Source organism: Cricetulus griseus, chromosome 2 (genome assembly GCF_003668045.3).
Source record: "Cricetulus griseus strain 17A/GY chromosome 2, alternate assembly CriGri-PICRH-1.0, whole genome shotgun sequence".
Classification (NCBI taxonomy): Eukaryota; Metazoa; Chordata; class Mammalia; order Rodentia; family Cricetidae; genus Cricetulus; species Cricetulus griseus.
In genome coordinates, this window is record NC_048595.1 from 22609086 (window position 1) to 22636770 (window position 27685).

The 27685-nt window shown below is 49.5% G+C and overlaps 1 protein-coding gene across 5 annotated transcripts in view; it reads right to left on the reverse strand.

The window, feature by feature from the left end:
• The window catches only part of Nkain1 (sodium/potassium transporting ATPase interacting 1), a 38604-nt gene that overhangs the window by 1294 nt on the left and 9625 nt on the right, over positions 1 to 27685 (reverse strand). For 2 of the 5 annotated variants that reach the window (XM_027399438.2, XM_027399437.2), the window contains exons 2-5: positions 5199 to 5336; positions 3975 to 4055; positions 1209 to 1406; positions 268 to 328 (exon numbers count right to left, since the gene is read on the reverse strand). In XM_027399438.2, coding sequence (XP_027255239.1) covers positions 268 to 328; positions 1209 to 1406; positions 3975 to 4055; positions 5199 to 5336 — 478 coding nt within the window. Of the gene's footprint in view, positions 1 to 267; positions 329 to 1208; positions 1424 to 3974; positions 4056 to 5198; positions 5337 to 21227; positions 21501 to 27685 lie in introns of those variants that run through there. The other 3 variants (XM_027399439.2, XM_027399441.2, XM_027399440.2) reach the window with 3 other exon arrangements.

Sequence of the window (27685 nt, forward strand, 5' to 3'; positions counted from 1 at the left end):
GCTGCAGGAGAGAGGCAGGCAGTCAGGCTGAGGGAAGGCCCTAAGGCTCTAAGGCCTTCGATAGGGTTAGATCCAGCAATGGGAAAAGGCAGTTCTGGGGCCTTGGACTGAACACCTGGTCATTGGTGTCCTAACCCAGAGTGGTTAAGCAGACCCCATTCATCCTCACCCTCTCTTCTTTGCTGACCCCAGGCTCCCAGAGGGGAGGAAGCCCTGTCCACAGTTCTGAAAAGCCAGGCCACCCCATGCCCATGGAAGCTCACTTACAGCTGTCCTCCTCTTCCAGGAACACTTTGCTCACATAACAGGCAAACACGAAGCCAAACAGCTGGGAGAGGGGATGACAGTTAGGAAGAGAAAGACAAGTTATCCCTGCCCCCTTTACCCACCGGACTCAGCATCCTGTCCAAAGCAAACACTTAAGTGAAATGCCAATGCTCAAAAGACTGTACAAATGTGACTTTAGACAAGTAGTTCACCTCCTTGTGTCTCAGTCTTCCCAGATGGGCCCAGGTTGTGCCTCACTGGATTGTTAAGTGAAAGGATTATGTGACCCTGCCTGTGTAAAGTGCCTAGGACAGGGCTGGCTCTCTCATTGATGGTCTCAAGTCGCCTAGGCTGGCCTTGAGCTCTGGATCCTCCTGCCTTTACCTGGGGTTATAGGTGTATACCACCATGCCTGGCTGGGACCCCTATTTGGAGCTCCTTTCTTATTCTAACTCTGTAAAGTTGGTACTGTCTTCTGTGTGCAAAATAGGAAGGGGGCTCAGAAAGAGCAAATGGCTTATGCAAGGTCCCAGGGCATATTAGATATTTAAGCCCAGCTGGAGTTGGCCTGATGTCTCATCCCATTCATGAGGCCTGTCCATGCCTTTCTTAGGAGCTGGAGGCAGGGTGGAGGGAGGAGAGAGGTGTCACAAGACACAGATCCAGGCAGGGTCGAAGGGAGGCTGGACTACACAGGCTCGTCTTTCTTTTGCTTCCTTTTTTGGGGGGAGGGTGGCTGGGGGAGGTCTGGAGCTCACTATGTAATCTAGGCTGACCTCCAACTTGTGATCCTGAGCCCCCTGTCCCCGCCTCTCCTGAGTGCTGGAACTGCAGGTATATGCCACCATGCCTGGCTTGTCCTCTCTTAACTGGAGCTAAAGAATGGGATGGGTTAGAATCTGCACTTCTGGGAAGATGGGTGGGTGATGAACAGGACTTACAGCTAGGAAGATCTGCAGGGCACTGCTGAGGGCTTCGATGTAGGGGTAATCAAGCAGGCAGCCGGTGACGGAGATGACATGGTGGTCCTCCAGGGCCAGGCGGGAGTTCAGAACAGGAGTCACCAGGCAGCCTGGCCCATTCTCCATCCACCACGAGCGATGCAGGGATGTGTTGAAGGTCATGATGAAGTCCCGGTCCTGGGGGGCAGAGGGGCCTGGGATACTGAGCGGTGGGGAGGGGCAGGAGGATACTCCCCAGGCTCTCACTACCATCTTGACTCTCTGAGCCTGCTCCTCTCTAGCTTGATTTGTGAAGGGAATGAAGACTACACCTGCAAGTCCATGCACTGCCAGCAAGTGGCAGTAGATGACCATCTACTGCTATCAATGAAATGCAAAGGGTGGATACTGAGCCTCTGAATTTCAGAATTAGAAGGGACACTAACAGGGACAGGGCCTAACTCCCCAGGCATTGGTGAAATCCTCAGTACAAGCCCTCATACAACCCAATGGGTTTCCATTGGTCTCCCTAGTATGACTGGACAAATCTCTCCTCTCCTTGGTCCACAATCTCCCTTTTGTTACATGGAGAAGGGCCAGGTCTCTGTGTACAGTCTTGTGCCCATCCGTGCCTTCACTCCTTCAGTCAGACTGGTAGTCACCACGCTGACAAGGAACCAAACACATAGGCCTGTGTTCAAACTTCATCTCCTGTGTAACCGCATGGGGCTACTATGGTCTCTACATTTTTTTTTTTTTCTTTTCTTCAAGACAGGTTTCTCTGTGTAGTCCTGGATGTCCCAGAACTTGCTCTGTAGACCAGGCTGTCCTTAAACTTAGAAAACTGCCTCCTCTGCCTTCCGTGTGCTGGGATCAAAGGTGTGTATCACCATGCCCATCTTCTACTTGTGTGTGTGTGTGTGTGTGTGTGTGTGCGCGTGTGTGTGTGCGCGCGTGCACATGTGTATATATTGAGGTAAGAGGTCAAAGTTGGGTGGCCTCCTTCCTCGATTTCCCTCCCTCCTTTTTTCTTTTACATTTAATTATCATTGTTGGTGTATGCTTGTGTGTGCCTTCCTGTACCCAGGCAACACAGGACATATCCAGGGTCTGAATGCAACTTTTGAGACTTGGTTCTCATTTCTCCTTCCATGAACTCGAGTTATCAGGCTTACAAAGCAAGCATTTTTACCCACTGAGCTATCTCTTTGACCTTGCCTTATTTTTTGAGACAGGGTCTCTCACTGACCCTGGAGTTCACAAGTTTGGTTAGACTGGCTGACCTGAAATCTCTTGGGACCCCCTTTCTCTGCCTTCCCCAGCATTGGGGTTATAGATCCACACCAATGTAGGTGCTGGAGATCTGAACTCAGGCACTTGACCAACTGAACCATCTCTCCAGGCTGGCTTAGAAGAGGAAATGGGATGGGGGACCTGGCTCAGTTGGTAGAGTATTTATTTAGCACACACGAAGCCTTGGGAGGAAAACATAGGCAGATCAGGAGTTCAAAGACATTCTTAGCTACAGAGTGTTTGAGGCCTGCATGGGCTAAAAGGGATTTTGTCTCAAAAAAAAAAAAAAAAAAAAAAAAAAAAAAAAAAGAGGGTGGGGCTGGAGAGATGTTTCAGCAGTTAAGAACACTGGCTGCCCTTCCAGAGGACCAGGGTTCCATTACTAGCACCCACATGGCAGCTCACATCTGTCTGTAACTTCAGTTCCAGGGTTCACTTGTACTCTTCTGGTTTCTGTCAGCACTGAACACACATGGCGCACAGACAGACAGAAATGCAGACAAAGCACCTTGGTCTGAATGAGAATACTTGGTCCCCAGTTGGTGGAACTATTTGGAAAGGATTAGAAGGTGTGGTCTTGTTGGAGGAGGTGTATCACTGGTGGTGGGGCTTTGGGGTTCTAATAGCCCACTGATCTTTCTCTTTGCCTCGGTTGTGGACCAAGATTCGAGCTCTCAGTTGTTTCTGCTGCAAGCCTTTGCTCTGCCATCATCGGCTCTAACCCTCTGAAACCCAAAGTAAACTCTTTCTTTTGTAAGCTGCCTTGGTCATGATGTTTTATCACAGCAATAGAAAAGTAACTACCACACGCCCATACACATAAAATAAATAATAAATGAATCTAAAGAAAGAGCAAACTGAAACTTAGAGAGAAGAGGCCGTAGTGTGTCAAACTGCTGGGCAATGTTCAGCAGGGACTTAAATGGAGCAGGGTCAAACCACGCAGCCCAAGTTCTTATTTGTATTTGGTCTCCTTTGTATCTAAAAATAGATGTTGTGTCTCTCTGGGCTTGCTCTTCTGCCAGCTACACACCTCTACTTTTGTGTCTTCTCCACATGACATAGTTTGTTCAATTTTCCCCAAACAAACGCTACTTAGTCTTTCCTTTTTGAAAAATATTGATCAGCCCTGGACCCACCACATCTTTGTGCCTAAACAATAAAGAATGCCTGCATGACATTTTCACCTCCTTCCGGGGCCTTCTATCACGAGGCCAGCACACACCTTTGGATTTTTACTGAGCCTGCAGACGACAGAGTCCTCGGCCCATCTTCACAGCAAATGCTCTTTAGCCTCACCAGTTCATCATTGTGAGAAGAGAGAAGAGGCCAGGAACAAAAATGGAGGCCAAGTGGATCATTTGAGTGTCCCAAGGGGAAAGAAAGGGTGTGTGGGAGAGATGACATCCCAGCCCCCAGAAGGGACGGCACAAGTCAGGCTGTGCTCCGCACACCACCAGGCCGGGGGCTTACCTGGGATAGCTGTCCAACCTCCAGGTAGAAGCAGATGATAAAGGCATTCCAGCCAACCCAGAGCACCAGCCAGGCGGCGTACTGTGGAAAGCAGACGTGAGTTCAGGGTGGGGCGGGGGGCGACTCAGTCAATGGAGACAGACTTCAAGGGCAAGGGGATCTTTGCTGTAGAGGTTACAAGTCCACATGCCTCCTTCACAGCCCTGCAGGGCAGGCAGGCGTGTTGTCTCCCTCTACTAAAGCCCAGAGGCAGGCTCAGCCTCTCTGGATCACACAGCTAAGACGAAGGGTCCTTAGCCCAGGTCGTTGCAGAGGGGCCTCTTTTATATGTACTTCAATTACTTTGAGGAGTATAAAAGCAGGCCTACCTTCCTTAATAAACAAGTCTGCAGCGCACCCTGCTACTCACTGACTCCCCAGTGCCTGAGTCATTGGTACTGCGTCTTCTCACCCCCTCCTCCAAGGGTAACCTGCAACATGTGGTGCCCAACTTGGGGCTTGAACCCATGACCCTAAGATTAAGAGTCTCATGTTCTATTGACTGAGCTAGTGGGGGCAGGAGCACCAGAACCACCGACCTCAAAAAGCCACACAGGCTATCTTCAGACCATGTTGTCTTTTTTTTTTTTGGGGGGGGGATAGGGTCTCATTGTGTAGCCCAGGTTGTCCTGAACTCTGGATGATACTGCCTCTTTCTCCCAAGTTCTAAGATTACAGATACCCATCACCACACCTGCCACACCCTGTCCCCAGTGGATGTCAGTCAGTAGGGACAGAAGCCATGACTTCTTGATGCTTCCTTGCTGCCCTGGGAACCACTGATGAGGCCCACCACTTTTTTGTCACCATAGCTTATGGATGGTGACAGTGTGGGAGCCCTCAATCCAGACCTAGCTCTGCCTTTCTTAGCTGTGTGACCTTAGGGAGACTCTTAACCACTCTGTGTCAGCCTCTATTTCCTCAGCTGCATGAGGAGGTGGTAGAGCAGTTGTACGGTGAGACACAGCCGTAGGATTGAGCACTCTGCCTGGCCCACCCTGGGCAGTTGACATATGTTGGTTATGGCATATCTTAGACTATCCCCTGGGAAGATTATCTAGTGAAAAGTAGCACACAGGTATGCTCTGAGTGCATAATTTTGAGGTTTGGGTATTTGTGTCCCGTTGGGTTTATGGGTAGGAGACAGTTAAGGCTGGAGAGGTGGGGGCAAAGAAAGGGACGTACCAGGATGAGATAACGGGACCGATATTGCACGGTGCCAAAGATGCCCAGGATGACAGCCATGATATGTAGGAAGTTGGCCAGGATGGGCGCCCACTGGTAGCCCAGGAAATCGAAGATCTGCCGCTGGAGTGCAGCCACCTGTGAAAGAGACAGCCTGAGACAAAAGCCACACCAAAGGACGGAGACTCAAGACACCTATTCCCTCAGCCCCAAAGGGGTAGGTAATGCAAGAGGAAGTCAAGGCCTCTACAGCTGATGACTTTGGGGTAGGGGTGGGTCCTGGCCTTTCCCTCCTGCTGGCAAGCCCTTCCTGGAGAACCCAGTGAGACCATCTTGCAAAACAAACAATGAGACATGGGGTGGAGGCAAGATGGCTCAGAGGTTAAAGGTGCCGACCACTGAGCCTGACTACCTGAGGTTGATTCCCACAGGATCCAAATGGTGAGAGAACTGACTCCCACAATTGGTCCTCTGATATGCACAAGTGTTACCCCAAATAAATAAATGTAATTGAATTGTTTTAAATCGGGGAACTGGGAATATAGCTCAGTGATAGAGCGCTTATCTAGCATGTGCACAACCTTGAGTTTGATGCCCAGCACTAAAAACAAACAACAGCATACCCACAGAGTGAAGCACTGTCTGCTTAGCAATGAGTTGGGGGGGAGATTTGGGTCAAGTGAGAGATCCCAGGGTCTCTTCCTGCCAGGGCAGCAGGATAGTACAGGCTGATGCCACCACACAGATGGTTCAGCTTGGGCAGAGACCAAAGAAGCTTCAGGCTTGGGCAGGACATGAGGGGAGCCTGGTAGTGCCAGGCTCAAGCCTGGCACCTTCCCATCTGCCTCTCGCTGGTGACAATCCTCTCAGGACTCTGCAGATGGTCAGAGGCATCCCAAGTTCATCTCTCCCTGCACATATCTTGGCAGCAAGATGGACCTGGGATTGTTATGTCATCTTGAGAAAGAGAACATGCAGTTCCGAGAGGACGAATGACTTGCCCAAGGTCACAAAGCAGGCAGGTGGCAGGACAGATCTTTCTCTGCCACCTGTCTCATCTAAGTACCAAGGTACCATGCTTCCCAGCGGGCACTGGCTCAGGAGTCAAACGACACAGGTGGAGAGTGGGGAATGTGCCTCCATCTGCTGGGGGACTTTGGCCAGGTCGCCTGCCCTGCTTCACCTCAGGCTCCTCATCTGCACACAACGGTTAATGGACTCCAATATCCAGCCCTGATTTGGGTGGCTGGCTAACCTTGGGGAAGGGACTCTCTAGGCTTATCCTCTTCTTCACTCTTTGTCTTTATTATTATTATTATTATTATTATTATTATTATTATTTGGTTTTTCAAGACAGGGTTTCTCTGTGGCTTTGGAGGCTGACCTGGCACTAGCTCTTGTAGACCTGGCTGGTCTCGAACTCACAGAGATCCACTTGCCTCTGCCTCCCGAGTGCTGGGATTAAAGGTGTGCGCCACCACCACCTGGCTCTTTGTCTTTTTAAAAAACAAAACACTTTTACTTGCGCACGTGTGTGTGTGTGTGTGTGTGTGTGTGTGTGTGTGTGTGTGTGCGCGCACACGCGCACACTGGAGAATCGGATCAAAGGACAACTTGCAGGAGTCATTTCTCTCCTACTATATAGGTCCTAGGGATAAATTTCACATTGTCAGACTTCATACCATCTTGCTGACTTCTATTCTTTCAGCAACTGAAATTGGAACTGGAGCCTCCACCTCCTTTCCTTTCCAAGCCCTCCTGGGTGGTGAAGTACAGCTCGCCTCTCACCCTGGTGAGTTCATCCCTAACGCTGGGTGCTGCCGTTCCTGCCCCACACAGCCATCGCCTATCCACTCCAGCATTGAGCTCTGACCGATTCACCATCCACTCGACATTCAGCGTGTCCCGTCCACTAGCTTTTCTACATCTCAGAACAGTTGGTATTCGCCACCTGTGCAGGCTCTGATGCCCCCCCATCCTTTGGAAATAGTGTAAAGAGTGACAGGAAATCAGACAGCACATGCCCAAGCCCCAGGCCTCAGTGAGACAAATATGAAGATGGCTTTTACCTAGGTGTGGTAGTACATGCCATTACTTCCAGAACTCAGGAGGCAGAGACAAAGGGATTCCAAGTCAGAGGCCAGAATGGGTTACAAAGTAACACCTTGTTTCAACACACACACACACACACACACACACACACACACACACACACACACACACACACACACACTTCATAAATGGAGAGAGATGTATACAATTTTTTATTCTAATTTGCCAGCTAAATGCACCTTGACTCCAGATGAGTGGGAAACATTCCCAATAAACATCTTGGGTACTGTCTGGCATTGTGGCACACACCTTTAATAATCCCAGCACTCAGGAGGCAGAGGCAGGTAGATCTCTGAGTTTGAGGCCAGCCTGGTCTACAGAGTTAGTTCCAGGACAGCCAGGGCTACATAGACAAACCCTATCTCAGAAAAACAAACAAACACACACCATCTTGGGTGCTAAAGAATTTGCTGTGAGTAGTGGTATACAACCAAGATCCCAGCACTTGGGAGTGGAAGGCAAAGAATCAGAGCTCAAGTCCACCCTTGGGTGCACAATGAGTAGCTCAGTATGAGCTGACCTTGCACTTGGAAAAGCTCTGACCTGTCTTCCTGATTCTTGAGCCCATGGGGTTCTGTGTGATCTCCCCTGACTGTGCCACGCCATTCCATGTCCTTGGCTCTGTCCCATGCACTGCACCTGTCTATGGTTTATTCAGGAAATCTGTTTCTCTTTCCTCCTCCCATGATCCCAAGGTCCCAACAGTGGTTGGCAATCTTTGAATCCTAAGGCTACTTGGCCACCTTCACTGCTGGCCTTGTCACCCACTGTTCTCTAGGGCTTGACCCATCTCTGAAAACAATTTTTTTTTTTTTTTTTTTTTTTTTTTTTTTTTTTTTTTTTTTTTTTTTTGCACATGGGATCTTGCTATGGAGCCCAGGCTGCCCTGGAAGTTGAGATCCTCCTGCCTCAGCCTCCAGAGTACAGGGTTTACAAATCCACTCCACCATGTGTAGCATTCAATGTAAACCTAACCTGCTGGACTTGGTCCATTTCCAGTGACCACTCCCGTGATGTGTCCAGATGCAAGAGCTAGAAACTTCAGTTCTGACTGGAGCCTTCATCCTGATCTCTAACACCCTCAAGTCTAGGGATCACTAATGGGACAAATCTCCCACCTGACCACTTTCACCATTCATGGTTCTCTCACCTGGATGCTTCAACCCTCCTCTCCAAGACTACTTCAAGCCTGACACACACACTTAGTTTCCTCTCCAGAGTGAAGACCTAGTCTGCCTGGCTGCCCTTCTCCTGGCCCTTAGCTCCCCACCCCCAAACCCTGATTATTTATTTATCAAGTGGCTGCCAGCTAAGGGGGATGCTGTTGCTATGGGAACCTTCAGCCCCTTGTCAGGGCTGCCTCTGGTCTCAGTAGGATGCTCTTGTCTGTCTAGACTCTAACCCCAGGAGCCCAATCCCAGGTGTGAACTAAGGCGGGGGTGGGGGAACAATACAGATGGATCTGCCCTAGCTTGGATCAAAACTATCGGAGGCAGGGAAGAGGCTGGGTAAGGGCCATGGAACTTTATCACGAGCCTCCGGTACCTCAGCCCTTGCCCACCAATTTTGCAAGTCAACTATTTCCCTGGCCAATATTCCAGTGTGCGGCCATATGCCTAAATTGCCGAAGTCTGGCTGTCTGGGGGAAGAGGAAGGTGGCGCCCTGAGAGTCCCAGAGGAATGGAAAGTGCAGCCCTATTCTGCCCCTGACTGACTGGAGTAGCGATTCTCCCCATTTGGGGTCCCACAGACGAGTGGAAACACAGTTTAGTCCTGCAACCCTGGGGAGGTTCTTCTCCCTCTCTGGGCCTCAGTTTCCTCGATGGCAAAGTGTTCTATCACATAAAGCATTCAGCCTACGGGGTGTCCTCAGTACAAGGCAGCAGCCTCCCAGGTGCCTTGAAGCCCCCCTTCCCAGTGGATTTCTGAAGCAGCTGACAAAATTACACTTGACTCAGCCCCTCATCCGTGAAATGAGGGGGTGGGCTGAAGCTGATGCCCCAGGCTGGAAGGAGCCCAGGAGATCCACTAGTGCAGCCCTCATTAGGGCTCAGCACAGTGACAGCTGGGAGGGACAGCCCCTTGCCTGAGGGGAGGGGGCTCCCAGCTCCTGAACTGGACCCACCTCGGGGGCTCCACCTGGGGCCAGCACTATTGTGTGTCAGCTGAAAGAGTATCTTAGCTGGCTTAAAGGAAGAGTGGTGGAGACCAGGAGGGGTTTTACCAAGGACAGAAAAAGGATTTAAGCCACTGAATAGATTTCTTATGCACCTTCTGTTCCAGGCCCAGGGCTAAGGACAGGGGGACGTGAGATGATGAACAAACCATGTGGCCTCTGTTTTAGAAAGCAGGGACTCAGGATGTTATTTATGGTGGCACACACCTGTAATCCTAGCACTTGGAAGACAGGGCCAGGAGGGCCGACCACAAGTTTTATGCCAGCCTGGGCTATAGAGTGAAACCATACCTCAAAAAACCAGAAATGGGGGTAAAGAAAAGAAAGTGGAAGGAAGGAAGGAGAGAGAGAGAGAGAGAGAGAGACAGAGAGAGAGACAGAGAGAGACAGAGACAGAGACAGAGTCCATGGCCTCCTGGTGGTTGATATTGGGGACTACTGTACAGGAAGCCCTCTCCTCCGTGCCTTGTGGCCTTTGGGGACACCTGGTGCTTACACACACACACACACACACACACACACACACACACACACACACACACACACACGGTGTCTCTCCCTTCTTTGCAGAGCCTCGGCTGCCCGCCTTTTAGCCCAGATCCCACTGGAAACCAGCCAAAGCTATCACTGTTAAGTTAAAAAAGCAAGCGGCAGAGCAGCATGAGTCCACTGTGTAAAAAACAAAGGCAGAAAAAGACACCAAAATGCCTGTGACAGTAAACGTAGCATTAAGAAACAGGAAAAGACAACAGTTATGAGCGGTCATCTCAGGGGAGCAGAGCATGGGGACAGGAAATGAGGTTCTAAACACACAAACACCTGGAGCTGTGAATGGGCTCACAACTAAGATATAATGTGTTTAAGAAAATTAAAGTCGCCGGGCATTGGTGGTGCATGCCTTTAGCCCCAGAACTCAGGAGGTAGAGGCAGGTGGATCTCTGTGAGTTCGAGGCCAGCCTGGTCTCCAGAGCGAGTGCCAGGATAGGCTCCAAAGCTACACAGAGAAACCCTGTCTTGAAAAACCAAAGAAAAAAAAGAAAAGAAAAAAGAGAAAATTAAAGTTCAGTGGCTGGAGAGATGTCTTAGCAGTTAAGAGCACTGGTCACTCTCCTAGAACCCACATTGCAGCTCACTGTCTATAATTGCAACTCCAGGAGTTCTGACACCTTCACATAGACACACATGCAGGCAAACACACCAATGCACACAAATTAAATAATTAAAAAAAGTTAAAGTCTGGGGGGTGGAGGTCAGCTGTGTGGCAGGGGCACAGCTGAGTGGCAGTGTATGAGGCTGACTCAAATCCCAACACCTATGTAAAAAAGATTTTAAAATGCCAGGTGTGGTTTAGGTTAAAACACCTATCTATAATTCTGGCACTGGGGAGATAGAGGCAGGAGGATCAGGAATTCAAGGCCAGCCTCAGCTACATAATGAATTCCAGGCCAGCTTGGGCTACATAAGACTTTGCTTTGCTTCAAAATAAATAAATGAGCTGGGCTGGTGAGATGGCTCATTTGGTAAAGGTGGTTGCTGCCAAGTCTGGCCAGACTCTCAAGCCCCTGGGCTAGCCTGCCCCAGACTTCCTGGCCCCCCAAGCTCTGCCTCCTCCAACCTGACTTCATCCAGATTCATTCCCTCTTCTCCTTCAGGGGCTGCAGGCCAAGAGCATCCTGTCCCTGCTGCTGTTACCCAACACGAGGTGGCTGACTTTGGAACCTGGTCCTGCATCCATTGCTTTTCTGGATATTGTGGGGAGGCAACAGAGTAGGTCCAAGGGCATCTCCTGAGTCACTCTGCCACTAACAATCGCTTCTCTGCCAGACACACAGCATCCATTCACTCACCTATAGCTAGTTCTTTCTTTCTTTCTTTCTTTCTTTCTTTCTTTCTTTCTTTCTTTCTTTCTTTCTTTTTGAGATGGGGTTGGTTTCTTTGTGTAGCCTTGTCTGTCCTGGAACTTGCTCTGTAAACCAGGCTAGCCTTGAATTCAGACATCTGGCTGTCTCTGCCTCCTAAGTGCTGGATTAAAAGATTGTTTTTAATATTACATTTATTCATTTGTGTGTTTACCATGGTGAGCACACGCACGCACGCACGCACGCACGTGTGTGTGTGTGTGTGTGTGTGTGTGTGTGTGTGTGTGTGTGTGTGTATATACACGCCTGTGAGTGAGTAGGTCAAAAACCAACATTCAGAGGTCAGTTCTCACTTTCCACCATGTAGGCTCCCAGGGATTGAACTCAGGCTGTCAGGCTTGGCAGCAAGCATCTTTACCGGCTGAGCCAACTCAGTGCCTTTTGTGGACCAAGTCCTGAAAACTTCCTGGTGAAAACTGAGCTCAGTTCCTATCTTGGGGACATGGCTCGTGTCATTTCTTTCCTCTAAGGACACTAGCACTGAGCTAGAGAAAGGAAATGAGAAACACGGACAAGTGAGGAGTGTCCTTCTCATACAAAAGGACAAACCAAAGCCCCCCAGGACAGTGACACCGTTACGGGTCTACCTTAGTGTACTTTATTAAGTAACACTATACACAAGCCTTCAAATTCATGTTACAGCCTCTAATCCCACCCCAAAGTACAAATGGAGACTGAGACCCAGAGCTGTGGAAGGCTCATGTATGAAGACTCTGCAGAATTCAAGTTCCAGCCACTGTGCGGCTGGAGCTGTTCCCTGCCACACACTCTCAGAGCTTGGGGATTGAGCCTGTCTGTAGGCCCCAGCTTTTAATACTCCCACCCCTTAAGAGGCCTGCTGGAGGGGCCTTCTGCTCTGGAAGTAGGCACCCTCTTTCTCACTTCAGATCTCTGTATCCAAACCCCAGACTGCCATCTGTCTGTCCTCCGGCCCTCCTGCTGTGGCCCAGCCCTCCACTTGGACTGGGTCAGGGGGGAGCTGGAAAGCGGTTGGTTCTCACCTTCCGGGTAATTAATCCTCAGAGACCAGCTTGGAGCTTTAGTGAGGCCCAGCCGGCTGATCTGGCCAGTCTGGGCCTGTCAAGAGGCAGGGCCTTGGCCTCTGTATCCATGGCAACCCTACCCCTTCATCTCAGTGACCACTGACCCATACCCTTTTCTCAGCTGGGTGCTCCTTGGGCCCCTTCTGGACAGCTCTGTCTCACTATATCTCTGAGCTGGCAGCTCCATTAGCGCATGCTGACTGGTAGTGATCCAATTAACATATATCTACATTAATTTGCATAAACCCTAGAACAGCCCAGGGCAGGACTATGAGGGGAAAACCAACAAAAAGCAAAGTACTCCCACCACCCCACTGGGACTGTTTCTTCGCTCACCACCTGGTAAACCCTTAGAAGCCACAGGGGAGGCAGTGCAGAAGGTAATCAGGCCCCTGTGACTCAGTTTCTCCTCCAGAGACTGAGACAAGGCTACATTCCTTGCAGTGTTGTCTAGATTCACTCAGAAACCCCAGGACTACCAACTCAACACCCCTGTCACTCACTCTCTACTTAGGAGAGCACACAGAAGAAGCCCTATAGAGCTCGAACCTGAATCTGGGGCTGCAATGCTCCATGTCCAGCCTGGATGCCACCTGCCTAGAACTGGACCCTCATTTCTGGGTTCCAGTACGACATGGCTGTGAATGAATCTGACTGTTTGACTTTCTGGTGGATACTTCCTATAGGCTTTGCCTTTGAGGGAACACATTGCCCACCCCCTAGCCCGCTCCCTGTCAGAGCAGAGGGCCCTAACCCTGCTCTGGCCCAGCACCACTCACTTTGGACAGCAAGAAGCAGTTCATGGTGGTAGAGCAAGAGGCAGAAGATATTCTGAAGTCAGACTGCTCAAATTTATGATGCTACCTGCCCACTGTGTGAGCTTGGGTTCATTTTCCCTACAAGCCCCAGTTTCTCCATCTTATGCCTTCCCTACTTCCTGGAGTTGCAAAATTAAAAGACTTCACTTGTGTTATAATTAAGATGGTGACAGGGAGAGCTGGGGTAGGGATAGCTCAGTCCATAAGGTCCTTGCTACACAGGGATGAGCACCTATTCTGATGCCAGAATGTATGTAGAAAGCTGAGTCTGATGGCAAATGCTTGTCCTTTTGGTTGTGAGCCCGGCCGTCAATGGCTGAGCAATCTCTCCAGTCTGTGGCACACACAATCCCAGTGCTGAAGAGGTAGAGACAGGCAGATCCCTGGGGCTCTCTGGCCATCCTTAACAGCCAGCCTCAAGTTCCAATCAGAGACCTTGTCTCAAAAAAAAAAAATCAAAAAACAAACAAACAAAACCAAGGTAGGAGGCAGGAAAGGTGGCTCAGTGCTTAAGAGAATTGGCTGCTCTTCCAGAAGACATAGGTTCAATTTGCAGTACCCTCATAACTGCTAACAACTAGTTGCAGGGGATCCCACGCCCTCTTCTGGCCTCTGAGGGCATGGCATGCACATGGTACACCTGAGTACAGGCAAGACACCCATACACATAAAATAAATACCCTCCCCAAAATTTAAAAAGAGATCATATTAAAACAAAACAAGAGATGGGTGGAGGTTGTGACATGTGCCTTTAATCCCAGCACTCGGGAGGCAGAGGCAGGTGAATCTCTGAGCTTGAGGTCAGCCTGGTCTACAGAGAGAGTGCCAGGACAGCCAGAGCTACACAAAGAAACCCTGTCTTGAAAAAAAACAAATGGGGGGGGTAGGTTCAATTCCCAGCACCCATATGGCAACTCAGAACTGTCTGTAATTCCAGTTCCAGGGGACCTGACACTCATGGTAAAACACCAATGTGCATTAAATAAAAATAAATACAATTTTTAAAAAAGGAAAAAAAAAAAGCCAAACCAAACCACCACCACCAACAACAAAAAACAAGGTAGATGGCCCCTGAAGAACACCCAAGGTTGACTACTTCTGGCCTCCACACAAGGCACTGCCGAACAAAACGAAAAGATCGTGACAGGAAAGAGACGACACCTGGAATCCCTTGGGGGCATTCAGGAAGGCTTTACAGAGGTGGCAAGTGAATTTGGCAGAGTACCATGCTTGCACATAGTAGGACACAGTGTAGCCATTACAAGAGGGTATGAAAAGAGGGCGGGGCTATGTATGATGTGAAGGCAGGCTGTGGACAGTGAGAGCAGGGATTCTGAGACTCAGTCATGGTTCTGCGGGGCTTTCCCTCTGAGGAGAAAGGAAGCAAAAGTACTTCATGAAATAAGCCACCGAGGACAAACATACACAAGTGAATCCCTGCAGCTAAGGCAGGTGGACCAACCATTCCTCACTGCCTGGGGATTTCTTGGAGCAGGGCACTAACACGTCCTGGGCATGTTGGACCAAACAGATGACTGGGCAGACACAGTGAGAGGTGACAGGAGGGGAAGCTGAGGCTGGACCTCAGGCTCAGGGCTCCATCTGTGGTTTAGGGGCAGAGAAATTTTTTTCTTTTCCCTTAAGATTTCTTTTTTTTTTCTTTTTTGATTTTTCAAGACAGGGTTCTCTATATAACATCCCTGGCTGTCCTGGAACTCACTCTGTAGACCAGGTTGGCCTCGAACTCACAGAGATCTGCCTGCCTTGGCCTCCCGAGTGCTGGGATTAAAGGCATGCTCCACCAGCACCCGGTAAGATTTTATTTTGAATTATGGGTGTGTGCACACATGTGAGTGAAGTCCCGATGGAGAACAGAAGAGGGCGTCAGATCCTGGAATTAGAAACAGTTTTGAGTCACCTGATTTAGGTGCTGGGAACCTAACATGCTCTTAACTGCCGAGTCATCTCTTCCTGAGGCAGAGAAACTCTAAGCAGACAGCCAAGAAAGTTGGGGTTCTGAGGAAGCTGGATTGGAGATGGGGGCTGAGGGGAATATATGTGTGGGATATTCCTGGCAAGCTGAGGACAACGCCCAGAATTCTTTTCCAGGCGTGGGTTCCAACTCTCCCAAGACTCTCAATTCCTGGCAATGCTGACATTGCTCATTTTCCTATATCCAGCCCCCTCTGGAGGCCCAGCTTCCAGATGTAGTTCACGGAAGGCTCTGGAGCAGGCAGGGAAGGCCTGGAAGGAGGCAGGCAGGGAAGGCCTGGAAGGAGGCTGTCCTCTGAAGAGGAGCCCTGAAGGCAGGAGGAGTGGAAGATCTTCCAAGTCAGGAAAACTCAGCACAAAGACCTCTCCAGAGATGCTGGCTGCAGACAAACATCCAGATAAATAAAACGGCGATTAATCAGATTCCCCTGACTAAGTGCAATGCACACGACCCTATAATTAAGCCAAAACCTCCCCGACAGAAAGCACCTTAACGGAGCCGGCACTTAGGCACAGGATTAATTATGGCAGAACTCCGGGCTGACTCAGTGCTAAGTGGGAGGGAGATTAGGTCGGGGAAACAGGAACAAAAACAGATTTGGTCCTTTTCCCCTTTCTATACATGGGAAATGGAGGCTGAGGGAGGTTTTAACACTTGTCAGAGGTCACATGGCTAGTAACTGACAGAGGCCAAGAGGGTGTGTTAATAGCCCAATGATGGCTCTATTTTCCAAATTCATCTTTAGACTCTACATAGACTCCATCAAAATAGTAACAACCTTGGTTTTAAGGAAATGGGCGGGGCACAAAGGCCAAGCCCTCAGGAGGCAGAGGCAGCAGGATTTCTGTGAGTTCTAGGCCAGTCTGGTCTACAAAGTGAGTTCTAGGACAGCCAGGGCTAGAGAGAGAAACCCTGTCTCTAAAAACCACAATAACAAAACAAACAAACAAAAGTATGTGTGTAACTCTGCAGGACTTTATATTAGACAAGTTTCTTTGTTGTGTTATCAAAATCACAATCAGCCAAATAATGAAGCAGGCGAGTTGTACATCATGAAAATGAAGAATTTGCTGGGCCTGAGATAGGAGAAATTAGAGTTCAAGGTCTGCTTGGGCTATAGAGGTTTTTTTTTTTTTTTTTTTTTTTTCCTTTTTTTCTCTTCTTCTAGGAAGGAGCCTTGAGAAGAACAGTGGATTTCAGTTTAGCATTTTTTTCTTTAAACATTTATTTGTTTAATGTACATTGGGATTTTGCCTGCATGTATGTCTGTTTGAGGCTATAGACAGTTGTAATCTACCATGTGGGTGCTGGGAATCAAACCAGGTCCCTTGGAAGAACAGCCAGTGCTCTTAACCACTGAGCCATCTCTCCAGCCCTAGAGTAAGTTTGAAGCCAGCTGGGGCTATATGATTCTTGGTCTCAAAAAATCTATTTTTTTTTAAGTAATAGGGCTTGGTAGTTGAATGCATTCTTAGCTTGCAATACATGTGCAGACACACACACACACACACACATATATATACTCACAAAAGAGAAATTTTATAACATATCCATTACATCTTAATTTTTAAAGACCCTCCCTCCCCAGACAGGGTTTCTCTGTGTAACAGCCCTAGCTGTTCTGGAACTAGCTCTGTAGACCAGGCTGGTCTCGAATTCAGACATTTTAAATTTTTTTTAAAGATTTTATTTATTTATTATGTATACAACATTCTGCTTCCATGTACATCTGCACACCAGAAGAGGGCACCAGATCTCGTAACGGATGGTTGTGAGCCACCATGTGGTTGCTGGGAACTGAACTCAGGACCTCTGGAAGAGCAGGCAGTGCTCTTAACCCCTGAGCCATCTCTCCAGCCCCAGACATTTTAATTTTATGTGTGTATATAGGCATCAAATCTGTGCAGTGCCCAAGGAGGCTAGAAGAAGGTGTTGGATCCTGAAACTGGAGTTTCAGGTGGTTATGAGCCACCTTATGTGGGTGCTGGGACTCAAATTCTGGTCCTCCGGAAGAACTGCCAGTTCTCTTAACTGCTGAGACAGCTCTCCAGCTTCTATAACTCAACTTTTAAACAGGAAACCAGAAATGGTAGTGAATGCCTGTGATCCTAGCACTTGGGAGGTAGAAGCAGGGGGATCAGGAAAGGAGTTCAAAAGCTAGCCTCAGCTACATAGCAAGTTTGGGTTACATGAAACTTAGAAGAGGAGGAGGAGGAGGAGGAGGAGGAGGAGGAGGAGGAGGAGGAGGAGGAAGAGGAGGAGGAGGAGGAAGAGGAGGAGAGAAGAGGAGCAGTCCTAGACCCAACTCTTGCCCTCGGGAGTCCCCATTCAGAGAGAGACTTTGAGATACACTCACACACACTCACACACACACACACACACACACACACACACACACACACACACACACACACACACACACACACACACACACCTAGTGAACAAAATTACTCTGTGCTCATGCTATGAAGGAAGGGTCCAGGAAGAGAGCTGCGGTGGGCATGGTCAGGAAGGCCTGCCTGAGGATGGGATCTGAAGGTGAGGAGGCAAGAGGATTAAAACAAAAATCTTGTGGAGGGAGAGGGCCTGGAAACACCCACTGGCTAGAGACAAGGGCCTGGAGGACACAACATGAAGGGCTACAGTGCCCAGAGGGCAGAGCTAGCAGAGTTGGGGCAGAGTGTGAAAGCAGCCTGGGTTGGGGGAGTACTCCAGTGGGGGTAAATGTTACCCTGGAAGCATCCCTCACCTGAGGTGGGGTTACCTCTCCCGGCTGAGGCCACCCTTCCTGTGACCTGAAGCAGGGAAGGAAAGCACCCTATCCCTGGCTGACTTAGTGGCTCTCCTGCCCTGAGGCTCCCGGGAAGGAAATGCTGATGAAAACCAGCCTCACTGCTATGGCAACCGCAACCACTTCTGCCTAAGAGCCAGGTGGGGAAGTCTGCCCAGCAACAGCCATAGGAGCCAGCAGGCAAAGGTGCACAAAAGATCCTCCATCGCAGGGTCCCAAACACTTATTGTCCCAGCTCTGAAAAGGTGCAGGTTGCGAGCTGCCATGCCCGGGACATGTTAGTGTTAGCCCTGCAGGATGGATGGAGGGGATGGAGGCTTCAGAGGTGAGGGAGCCTAAACCCTTGGCATCCTTCCTTTTGCACTACACTTACCCTCTACAGCCTGAAGGTTTACTTGCATAGGTGTTAGAGTCATTGGCATTAAGGACTCGATGATAAATAAATGGAGGGAGTGTGCCTCACACATCCACACCCACTTTCCTGGTTATCTGCCTATCATAGGGGGTGGGGTGCTTCAGTGTAGTCTGGCCCAAGTGAGGACCCTGTGAAAAGTTATTTGGGATCTACAGGCACAGGGTGTGAGGAGGGGCTTGTAGGGGAAGGAAGGGTTGCACAGGGCATCCTAAGGGGATACCCCCTTGAACAGGCTTGACAGATTTCCGCTTTGAACTTGAGCACAGCATAATGACAATGGCTAAGATTTTGCATGCACCAACGGTACCAGGCTTTGTGCCAAGCACTTGCATGCACCATCTCATTCAGCCCTCACAACTACACATGACGAATGGGCCATCATTCCACCCTTGTATGGATGACAATCTCTAGCCCAAGATCTCAAGGCTAAAGGGGAAGATCTTCCGCAAGCCAGATGGTATGATCAGAGCCTGAGCTCTTAACCAGATACCTACAATCTGCCCTGGAGATTAAAGAGGGGTTCAGAGGGGGAGGGGCGGGAGGGACAAAGCCTAGCCACCTTTTGCAATCATTTCCTGGCCCTGAGCCAGAGGGCTGGCAGAATCAATCTGTGTGGGGGTCGGGGGGAGTGGCTGGCTATACAGGAGGCCAGAGTGGAGCAGAAAGGAGAGGCCTTGTTCATAGAACCTACTATGTGCTAACACTGAGAAGGGCTCATCTCATGAGGCATTGTACCACAGCTCCTGAATGTCAAGAGGAAATAGCGTCAGCAACACCATGTATCTCCCCGTTCTAGAAAGCCTGGATTCAGCTAACCCTCACAGACATACCTCACAGACTCGGGTCTTTGCACTTGGGGAAATGGCAACACAAAGTAACTGGTAAGGTCACGGGGCTGCTGGGGATTTCCACCAGGATCTCTAGCTGAGTCTCAGCTCTTACTACACTCACTGCCATGACCCGGTCAACCTTCTCTTCATGAATGAGACCCTTCCGGAGTTCATGGGTATCAGTGCATTGGAGCCCTCCCTCCTGGGAATGTCTATGTTATGACTTATTCAGGGAGACTTCCAGGCTGTGGATCACCTGTCCAGTCTGTTCCCCATGGACTGTCCCCAGAAGCACCAAGACCACAGAGCAATGTTGAACAGCAGACTCTTTTTTTTTTTTTTTTTTTTGAACAGCAGACTCTTGTCCACAGTCCTCAAGCAGAGAGGAGCCAGCAGCTGCCACTCTTCAAGGTACTGTCTAGAATTATGCCCTCAACTGGATCCTCAGGAGGAATGGCATGAACCTGCTGTCTAGGACAGTCCTTAAGGGACCCTGGTGCCAGCACCCCTGTCCTTCACTGGAGAAATGAATAAAGGAAACAAGGACTGGATGCCATCCCCCTCTCTAGGCTTGTGCTAGAGGGACTGTCAGGGACCCTTCTTGAATTATAGAAGCCTGTGTAAAAAAGTAGAGTGTATTCACTCTGTCCAGCAGTCATGATCTCAGGCTTCACAGACACAGCTCAGAGATCCTGGTGGTGGTGTATAGAGACCAATATTATTCCAGCCACTGTTTGCAATGCCTTAGTTAAATGCCAGTTGTACGTGGTAACTCACATCTGTAACCCCAACACTTAGGAGGCTGAGGCAAGAGGTCAGTCTGGGCTAGAGGTCCACCCTGAGAAACAGCTCAATGGGTAGCAGTGTTCACTGCCAAGGCTAATGATCCATGTTCAATCCCCAGAACCTTCATGGAGGAGGAGAAAACCAATGTGTACAAGTTGTCCTCTGACCTTCCTTCCATATATGCACCATGGCATGTGTGTACATACTTGCACGGGTGCGAGTGCAAAGAAACAAAAAACTAGGTGCTATGTGTGGTTCATCAGCACCTCCATTTTATGGATAGGGGACCGGCTAGGAGAGGCAGAGCAATTGACTGTTGCTCGTGCTGAGAGAGCAGTAGCATATGGCAGCATCTCTGCAAGACAGCGAGGGCTTGCCGGGTGGTGGTGATGCACTTTAGTCCCGGCACTCACTAGGAAGGCAGAGGCAGGTGGATCTTTGTGAGTTCGAGGCCAGCCTGGTCTACAGAGTGAATTCGAGGACAGGCTTCAAGCTACAGAGAAACCCTGTCTCAAAAACAAACTAAACCAAATGGGGGGAGGGGAGGCTCACCACACCCAGAGCAGTGTGGGGCCCTCATCAGCCATTTGACCCTCCTGAGTCTTCATAAACCATGCCTCCCCACCCTGCCATGCCCCACTTCCTGTCGGATGAGCCCAGGCTCCCATAAGCCCAACCTCAGACAGCTTCTCACTTCGGCAGAAGAGCCCTGTCCCTGTTGGCCTGTCTTGGGGATGACAGCTTGTGGCAGCTTGGGGACTGCAGTCCACTCAGCCTGTGGGGCTACTGACCAGCAAACAGGCAGTGACAGGCTGAGCAGGTGGCAGTGCCTGAGGCTGATCAAGCCCCTGGGGGAGTCTAATCCTGCACCCTACCTCCCAAGTCCAGACCTTCCCTTAACATTGCAGGCCTCTGATCAGGGAAGAACAGCAACAGAGGCCCACACATTTGTATCTGAACATTTAAGTTATAAACAACTGGGTGTAATGGATCATGCCTATGATCCTGGGACTCTGAAGACACAGGCCAGGTGATTGCTACAGGTGTGAGACCGGCCTCAGCTACATATCAAGTTCTTCCCAGCCTGGGTTACACAGCAAGACTCTATTCTAACAAAAATAACGGTTATATACTAAGACAACAAACCTTTCAGTGACAGCTGGACTTGGCCCATCCCCTAGCAGCTGGCTTTCCTCCTGGGCTCTGCTGTTGAGTGAGCAGATTCTTGTCCAACAGCAAAGAGTATCATCAGAGCAGGTCCGCTAGTAATGCCCAGGTCTCCTGTAAGGACTGTGGTGACTGCTATGAGCAAACTGCTAAATCCTCACTGAAGACACTTTCAGAGGAGAGTCTCAGCTTACACAGGGGCAGTGCAGGGTTTGAAGAGCTTGGAGTTCAGCATCAGGAATATCAGGTTCATGTTCCAACTCAACCACATAACAGGTACAGCCCAGAAAACTCCTCTATTGAGTCCAGCTTGCTCCTTGGCTGAACTGAGGAGTGAATACAATGGATTGAGGAAGATCCATGCCCTCCTTACACACATACTTATCAGGTCCATGCTACCTCCAAGGGTATCTAAGAAGCCCTATCCATGGCATCTTCATATCCATTTTTTCTTCAAAATAGTTGTATGAGTATGTGTGTGAAAGCGGGGGGGGGGGTACATGTGTGGAAGTCAGGGGACAACTTATATGGGTTCCAGGAACCTAACTCGGGGGGCCAGAATTCCTTGGGAAATATTTTTTTTTTCTTCTTCCAAGACAGGGTTTCTCTGTATTGCTTTGGAGGCTGTCCTGGAACTAGCTCTTGTAGACCAGGCTGGTCTCCAACTCACAGAAATCCGCCTGCCTCTGCCTCTGCTTCCTGAGTGATGGGATTACAGGCCACTACCTCCAGCTCTTGATAAATATATTTACCCACGGAGACATCTAGCCCGCCCTTTGTTTTGTTTTGTGAGACAGTTTCATGAAGCACTGGCTGGCTTTGAGCTCATTGTGTTACAGCTGAGGATGGCCTTGAGTTTCTGAACCTCCTGAGAGCCAGGATTGGGCCATACTCAGGTTTTCTCGCATATTAGGCAAGCACTCTCCCGACTGAGCCACATTCCCCGCCCTGCATCCCTCTCTCTTCTGGGCCAGCACTTATAGTATCCCCACATTACCACTGGCACTACTGAACCCCAGCACTTGGCACAGAGACCAGCCAAATGAACCATGAAGCCCTTCATCCAAGTACCCCAGAGTCGTCAAGGACATTCAGTGGGCTATTCTTGGTGACAGGCTCTGGGAAAGGAGCCCATTCAAGCCTGGGGGAGGAGGCGGGAACAAGGAGTCAAGGAGAAAAGATGGATGGGCTGCCCTGCCCTATCAGATGCGGAGGAAATAGGGAATGAGTGAATGCAAAGGAGTGAGCTATGGAAGGACCTGGGTGTTCAGGTGAGCACGGTTGAGCATGAGGACATAGAAATGGTGGGAAGTCAAGACTGAAAGTCAAGGGCCAGCGAGATGGCTTAGTGGGTAAAGATGAATGCTGCCAGGCCTGACTGACTGACATCGTGAGTAATATCCTCAAGACCTGCATGATAGAAGGAGAGAACCAACTCCCTAAAGTTGTCCTCTTGCCTCCATAGGCAAGCCATGGAGAGCACACATCATGCACAAAACACACCCACCCCAACATGCATAAAATAAATAAGTAAATGGAAAACAGAAAGAAAGCTCAGCAGGACAGCCTGGGTTGACCACAGTCTAGACCACTGATTTATTTAGTACCCGAACCAGCAGCAGCAGCATTGCCACCTGGGAAATCATTAGAAATTTGAATTGATGGGCCCCACTTCAGACCTACTAGCCAGAAATTCTGGGGGATGAGATCTAGAAATAGCTTGTTTCTTTGAGACAAGATCTCATTATGTAGCCCAGGCTAGCCTTGTGGAAATTGACCTGCTCCTTCTCTAGGTGCTGGGATTACAGGTGCTACCACCCCATCTCTCAGAAATATGCAAGCCCTCTGGGCAATCCTGCTGCACCCAGGTCTGAGAAGGTGGCTTCAGGCTTCATTTAGAAGTCAGGAAGACAATGATGAGTCATGGAGGGTTTCAGGCAGAGGGGGCAGGATCAACATTACATTCTATTAAGATGCTGCCAGCTGCAGAAGACGCATACAGGGCTGATGGTGAAAGGCAGGTAAGATGTAGAGGACCCATCTCCAATTAGACAGAGCTGTGGCCCGCTGTACAATGTAGCTTTCTATTTAAAAGGAGGAGCATGGCAAGTCACAGGCCCCTGCTGTGCACAGGGCCTGTTGCCAGGGTGACTACCTGTCACTCAGAGAAAGGGGGCAGGTCCCACAGAGAGGTCAATGATGGGGAGCTGGTTGTCATGGCAATTTCCCCTAAGGTAGGTCAGGGGAAAGGGAAGAAAGAAGGCTGGTTGTCTCCAGGTGCCCCAACATATCCCTCCATTTGCAGAAGGGAGTTCACTAAACCACTGGCCCCTACATTCTCCTCTGACTCCATCCAGCTCATCATCCCAGCTGTGCCCATCTGGGTCTCAGGTGGTCCCCTTCTCTCTCCATCAGGAAGCCACAACCTCTGGTCTCAGCCCATGGGCTGGGGGACTGTCTCCATGGCTACAACCTTGGTAGCCATGGTGATCTCCCCTCAAGAGGCCAGGGCCTCTCATCTTCTAGGCCTTGGTCTTTCTTTATCAAGAATGCTGGGGTGGGGGGCAGTGACCAGTCTGGGGATGGTGACTCAGGCCAGAGGTGGGGCACAGGGCAAGTGAAAATGGAAGAGGGATGCACCATTCACAAGGAAGGGCACACCAAACAGTGTTTCAAGGCCCTCAACAAGGACGCTCAGATTGATGAGGGCCTAACTGGCAGATTTTTGTAGTAACCGGAGCCCAGTTTCTCCATCTGTACATCAGAGTCAATGTCTGTACAATGGTGCTACCACCCAAGGTTACCAGAAAAGCGAGAAAACGGACCTGGAGGGACTGGTCCTCCTGACCTTCACAGAGGCACACTGAATCTGGTGGCTTCTTGCTAGTGGGTCGCCACGTGGGGAAGAGCAGTCAGCAGTCAGATCTCCAGGAGTCTGAAGCCAGCTAGTCTATATAACAAGTTTAAGGCCAGCCATTGCTAAGTAGTGAGACACAATTGCAAAACAAAACAACAACAAAAAATTGATTAAGTATTGGCCAAGGGCCCTTTTATTATTAATTTTTTCTTGTAATGCTTTGTTTTAGAGACAGCGTCTTACGTAGCCCAGGATGGTCTCATACTTCCTATGTAACCCAGATTGACATTTACCTTGTGATCTTCCTACCTCTGCCTCCCAAGTCCTACTTCTGTTGGTTTTTCAGGCAAGGTCTTACTATATAGCCTAGACTAGCCTCAACTTCTCTATCCTCCTGTCCTGGTCCCCAGAGATCTGGGATTAGAGGTGTACACCACTACACCTGGCCTATTATTAATATTAATCATTTGGCAGTGAATGGAGCCTTGGCTGGTAAATGGTTCCCTCCAGGTGATTTACAATGTTCTGCCATCATGGCATTCCTCATTCACTACAGTGTGCTAAGCGGGCTTGCTGGAAAACAGGAGCCATGAGGCTTTTTAGTTTTCTTGCAATGCATGGCTGGGGATTCCTAGGTGAGCCCAAGAGCTCAGCACTCAGACACTGGGAGGGAGACTCCTCATAGGAATGCCCCACTCTGCGTGCAATGCAGAGAGAGAGAGCCCTCCCCCAGAGCCCAGTGCAGCCCTTGAGTGCTTCAGTGCCTTTGGTGAGTAAGTAGTCCTTGTCCCTGCTGAGGGTGTCCCTGTCTCCATGACTGAGCAGAAGCTGAGTGGCCACTGTAGAAGGGGGGGGGCTACAGGGAACTCCCAGGGCCGTCCCACCCCTGCTGGTGATAGGAGTGGCTCTAATTATGTTCTAATTGCTTTCTTCCAGGCAGTTTCTCGGGAGCCAGGGAGTTCAGAGTTCATGAATAAATGAAGAGGTAGGAAGCAGGAAAGGATGTTTATTGATCCACAAATCTCTCCGTGCCAGAGGCTGCCCCACAAACACTCGGGTCTGCAGTTTGGATATGTACAAACATGTGCACACACTACGGACAAACTCCTCTTTCCCTACAACAGCCTGGTGACTGTATCATCAATCCCAACCCTTGGGAGGCTGAGGCTGGAGGACCAGGAGTTGGAGGTCCCATCAGCACCTCCATAGTGAGTTAGAAGGTGGGCCACAATGACATTTGTTCTCAAACAACAACAAAACCCCCTCCCCTCACAATAAACTGGTTAGGCTTATGACAGAGCTGAGACAAGTATCCCAAACTTACTTTGGGCACCAGTCTCAGTGCTACCCTAAATTACAAAATAGTCTAGAACAGATGTATCTCTAGGCTTCAGCTTTTCTGGTTAGTGCCAGGGTAGAGTTGATGTCTGATGGTCACTCTTTAAAAAAAAGGGGGGGGGCTGGAGAGATGGCTCCACCATTAAGAGCACTGACTGCTCTTCCAGAGGACCTGGGTTCAACTCCTAGCACCCACATGGCAGCTCACAACTGTCTATAACTCCGGTTTCAGGAGACCCGAAACTTCCCATGGCAAAAAACAAACAAGCAAACAAAAAACATTAATGCACATAAAATTTTTAAAAATCCTGCTGTTCACATGCCAATTAGGGAATTGCAAAGTTAGAACAGTCCCGAGTCTTGCCAAGTAGGCAATCGACCCTCCAAGCAAATGCTGCATTCTCTCAGGAAAACTGGCAGGATGCCCCAGACGCATGACACCTCCATGGGGATGAGACACAGGGTGCCTGAGTTTCTGCTCTGCCCCTCAGGGGCTGTGAGGCCCTGGATAGGGCTCTTAAGCCTTCTGGGCCACAAGCTGCTCCATCTATTAAGTGAGAATGGGTGTGTGGAGAAGGTTTACAAAAGGCAGACAAACCTCAGTCTAGCACCCACCATACAGTGCCAATTAGAGTTGCTAATACCACCATGGACTCTGCAAGGAACAAACTGCTATCTGAATTATAGGTCAGGCCACTAAGGTGTAGGGCTGGCAGTGTGGTCTCCAGGTAGAGCCAGGTTCTGCTTTAGTTAGCAGCCCTATAAAATAAAACACCAAATGCTGGGTGGTGGTGGTTCACACCTTTAGTCCTAGCATTCTGGAGGCAGAAGCAGGCGGACCACTGTGAGTTTGAGGACAGCCTGGTCAACAGAGTGAGTTCCAGGACAGCTAGGGCTGTTACAGAGAAAAACCCAGTCTCGAAAAACAAAAACAAATAAACAAAACAGACCAACCAACCACACAAAAACCCCAAGCAAGCTACGAAGATGCTAAGGCAATCTGATCAGCACCATGCATTAAGTGACCTACTTTGTCTGACCCATCTGTGTTTCTAGGAACTAGCTTATAGTAGGTGCCCATAAATAATATTGGTCAGGGGGCTGGAGACATAGCTCTAATAAGAGCACTTGATGCTCTTGCAGAGGATCTGGGTTTGGCTCACAACCACCTGTACCTCCAGTCCTAGGGGATTAGATAGTTCTTCTGAGCTTCCTTGGGGTCCTGCATGCATGTGACACACAAATGCAGGCAGGCCCACACATATAACACAACACACACACACACACACACACACACACACACACACACACACCCCAAAATTATCTTCCTAGGCCAGTGAAATAGCATAGCAGGAAAAGCTTGCAATGAAAGCCTGGTGACCTGAGTTTGAACCCATATAAAGAGGGAAGGAGAGAATCAGTTCCTCAAAATTGTCTTCTGACCTCACGCGTGCACTGTGTGGCACACATATACACACACATCATAATAAATACACAATAATATTCTCAATTACAGAAAAAACAGAGCAAAACCAAAAAAGAAAAGCCAGGTGTGGTGGTGAATGCCTGTAACCCCAACACATGGGAGGTGGGAGCAGGAGAATCAGGAGTTCGAGGTCACCCTTGGCTACCAACTTACAGGCAGTTAGACCACAAGAGACTGCGTCTCAAAACAATAACAAAGAGGCTCTGCGTCTCCTGACCTAGGTAGGGTTTGCTGGGTAGATAACTAGACCCAAGGGTTTTTGTTTTGTTTTTTTGAGACAGGGTTTCTCTGTGTAGCTCTGGAGTCTTGTCTGGAACTTGTTCTGTAGACCAGGCTGGCCTCGAACTTACAGAGATCCACCTGCCTCTGCCTCCCAAGTGCTAGGATTAAAGGTGTGTGTCACCAAGGCCTGCCTAGACCCAAGGGTTTGCTTGTTTGTTTTGTTTTTGCTTTTTTTTTTTTCAGGATCACAGCATAGTGCTGGGTCTGAGGGACCTGGGCCACCTCCCCTCCTGAGCAGCTGGGCCACGCCAGATGGGAATGGCAGGGATCCTCAGCACATACCAGTGGAAGGAAATCTTTTAAATCTGTCTTTACTTATACTAAGAGCCACAGTGTATGGGGCTGGAGAGATACCTCAGAGGCTAAGAGCACTGACTGCTCTTCCAGAGGTCCTGAGTTCAATTCCCAGCAACCACATGGTGGCTCACAACCATCTGTTATGAGATCTGGGTGCCCTCTTCTGGTGTGCAGATA